The sequence below is a fragment of the Copadichromis virginalis genome, linkage group LG16, assembly GCF_057382275.1.
Source record: "Copadichromis virginalis isolate Kocher_CV1m ecotype Utaka linkage group LG16, C_Virginalis_male_GT1.1, whole genome shotgun sequence".
NCBI lineage: Eukaryota > Metazoa > Chordata > Actinopteri > Cichliformes > Cichlidae > Copadichromis > Copadichromis virginalis.
In genome coordinates, this window is record NC_140633.1 from 30,639,715 (window position 1) to 30,643,477 (window position 3,763).

The following is a 3,763-nucleotide window of genomic DNA, read 5'->3' on the forward strand; positions in this document are numbered from 1 at the left end:
ATGTGTTCTCTGATCATGGATAATGTGTCTATTGTAAGAATTTTTATTTTGTCAGGATTTAATGAGACAATGAATTACAGAGTACCACTCTTGTTAACCACCTTACTGTATTATTGTGTGATTTTATTTATCAATATTTCTCTTGTGCTGCTCATTGTCTTGGATGAAAGCCTCCATGAACCTATGTACATTTTACTGAGCAGCTTCTGCATAAATGCACTTTATGGGACCACAGGTTTCTACCCAAAATTCCTTTCAGATTTACTGTCGTCTTCTCACAGAATCTCCTATGAAGGGTGCCTTTTACAAGCTTTTATCATGTATTCATTTGCTTGCTGTGATTTGTCTATTTTAGCTGTCATGGCCTTTGACAGGTATCTGGCAATATGTCGACCTCTGCACTACCACTCTTTCATGACTAAGAGGAGGCTTTCACAGTTGGTGTGTTTCTCCTGGCTGACACCTTTCTGTGTTTTTGCCATCAATGTAGTGCTTACAGCAAGACTCAAGTTATGTGGTATAAAGATTCAGAGAGCCTTATGTCTAAACTGGTTAATTGTTCAACTTGCTTGTCCTGAAGCTGACACTTTTTCAAATAACATCAGTGCATATGTGATACTTGTCATTAATGTGTCTCATTGGCTTTTCATAATTTGGACTTACATATATCTTATTAAAACATGTGTGAGGTCCAGAGAGGACAGAGTAAAGTTTATGCAGACCTGTGTGCCCCATCTGACTTCTGTGATCATAAATTTCACTGTAATGGTTTTTGATTCGATGTACTTGCGCTTTGGCTCCAGAGATTTACCCCAAAGCCTCCAAAACTTCATCACTCTTGAATTTCTCATCATCCCTCCAGTTATGAATCCTCTCATGTATGGATTTAAACTCACCAAAATACGACACAGAATCTTGAGTTTAATTTATTTGAAAGGGAAATGATTTCCATTAAGGTTAGATTTCCTTATTTAAAATAATTCAAAAATATTCAAAACTTGTCTAAGGCAAACATATATTTGGACTAGACTAATTTTACTAATATTCTTTGTTATATTTGTCATAATAGGACACATATTTGTCATATATGTCATATTTGCTCAATCCAGCACGAACATTAAATGAAAACAACATTTTTTTCATGTTTTTGACTAAGAATTTCATTTTAAAAAGGATTCTGCATGAGTTTTTAAGTACTGTTGTAAAATTCATCTATATACCATTCAGAAATCATCACAAATTGACATTTCATCTCCTTGCCTTGCTGTGTCTTCATGTTCAAGGTATATTAGCTGATATATGTGCAAGTTGATTAAACAGGTTTATTTCAAAGTGTTTTAGGTTTAAAGTAAACAAAATATTGTATGAAATATTCTGTTGTAAAGGGCTGGTTAGTGCAGGCATCCCTGTGTGTTACATCTCAGTTTATCACAAAGGTCAGTTAACAATGCTTAATGTTTTTTTTTTCCTATAAACACGTTACATGTATAAATATAAGGATCAGTGTTATTAGGCTGTATTTTTTCAGTAGTATTTATTTATTTATATATATAGTTTTTTTTTATTATTATTATGGAAAAATAGTAATAGTAATTGAACTGTTACCTACTTTTATTTGGCATTTTTTTTGTTTTTAAATTTATATGTAAATTTCTCTCTGTACATTAATTAATGACACCATAATTCTGTACTTTTTGAAATCTGATCATATATCCCCATTGCTTGACATACTGTAGTATTTACTACTTTAAAAATTAAAGTTTTGTTTAGCATATCAAGCATAAAATTGTGCTGTTGTTGTTTGAAGTTTTTCAATCCCATAGCATAAAATTAAAAAATAAAAAAAACAACAAAAAACAATTCAATAATAGTATTTTAACAGTAACTCCCTTCTCTTCTACTCCTTCCTCGCCTTAACTAGGAAGGAGGCTCTCTCAGCTGGTGTGTTTCTCCTGGCTAACACCTTTCTGCCTTTTCTCCATCAATGTCCTGCTAACATCAAGACTCAAGTTGTGTGATATAAACATTCAGAGAGTCTTGTATCTAAACTGGTTAATAATTAAACTTGCTTGTCCTGATGTTGACATCTTTAGAAAAAACATCAGTGCAAATGTAACACTTATTGTTTATCTGTGTCATTGGCTTTTTAGAATTTGGATTTACATATATCTTATTAAAACACGTGTGAGGTCCAGAGAGGACAGGTTAAAGTTTACGTAGACCTGTGTGCCCCACCTGATCTCTTTGATGACTTTCCTGTTTTTTCTTGATCCAGTGTACATGATATCTGGCTCTACACGTTTACCTCAAAGCCTCCGAAACTTCATCACTATTGAATTTCTCATCATCCCTCCAGTTATGAATCCTCTCATATATGGATTTAAACTCACCAAAATATGAAACAGGATATTGGGTTTATTTTATTTTAAAAGAACTTCGAAATTAAGAGCTCCTTGTTCACCAAATAAAAATAGAGCAAAATAAAATTTCAAAAATGTACATTATTCTCTTGTACATGACAGCAAATGAAGGCCTCATAACATTAACTATAAATGCACCAAGACAACCAAGTCTCAATAAAAAGCATTATTGTTTACTTAAATTTGACCTTTAGACTATCAAAGATCTAAAGACAGCTAACACATATTTTACCTTTTGAAAATTTATTATTATTGTTTTTTGTTTTTTACATTTTTTCAGATGTAAACTAAAATGCATTTCCACTTCTGGTTTTAGGTTTAATCCAGGTCATCTTATCGTTTGAACTTAAGGTGTCATAATGCCATATCTCTAACACGTTCCATTAAGATGTAAATTGGTCAATTTATTGTCATTTACAGTAAATAGGTTTATGTTTCTCAAATAACAGACTCATATTTATATCCTTTTTTCAAGCATAAAATGTTTGAGTCTCAAGAGTGACGTGTTTACTGTGGCTCAAAGTTTAGCCAGTTTTTCGGGTGCCTCTGTAGTCTCGCTCATTGTACACTTATATCACAAGGCTAATTCAGAAAATATAACTGACATGATGATGTCTATATTTAAGAGAATATCAGTTTCACAGTTTGCAAATTAATTCAAAGACAGGAGAAGAAAGAAGTGATTGCTTAGTAGGTTATAGATTCATGCTGCTTTAAAACTACCTTCTTTCCACAGAGCTGCTGTTAAAAAATAAAGGCCTGACAGTACTATATACACAGCAAGTGTGTTTTTGTTTATGAGTTGGCACCACAGATTGTACAAGGTTCATGTTAGCACAGAATTCTGGGCCCTATGTATAAACAGTCTCTATATATGTGACACAATGTGATGTGTGGAAGGAAGAGAGGACTCAAACACAGGACTCGCAGGCTGGTGAAGGATGTGGATGATGTTTGTTGTGAAGCCAGGATGAACAGAACATGAGAAGACGGACTGACTATACCAATTGAATAAATGAATGAATGAGTGAGGAAGTGAGTGAATTAATAAATTAATTCTGACTGGATGGACTGAACTGAAAACACACATGAGGAATGGACGGAATGACAAGACTGGGAACTGAGGGCTTAGATACACAGTGTGGAGTTGTGATATGATGTGATAACATTAGGTGGCTGCATTATAATGTGAATGTATAATATTGTTGTCAGGCCTCTGTGTAACTGTAGGAGAAAAATAGTTTGATAGAAACAGCATTAGAATAGAATAGAATAATCCTTTAATTGTCCCACAAGGGGAAATTTGCTTGTAACAGCAGCCAGAAAGACACATATAGAAACAA

The 3,763-nt window shown here is 33.4% G+C and overlaps 1 protein-coding gene across 1 annotated transcript; it reads left to right on the forward strand.

Moving 5' to 3' along the window:
• On the forward strand, positions 1-945 carry LOC146691086 (olfactory receptor 6F1-like). Its single transcript, XM_085435327.1, has one exon. It carries the CDS (start codon positions 1-3, stop codon positions 943-945), a length of 945 nt encoding a protein of 314 aa, XP_085291453.1.
• Positions 946-3,763: the final 2,818 nt, after the last annotated feature.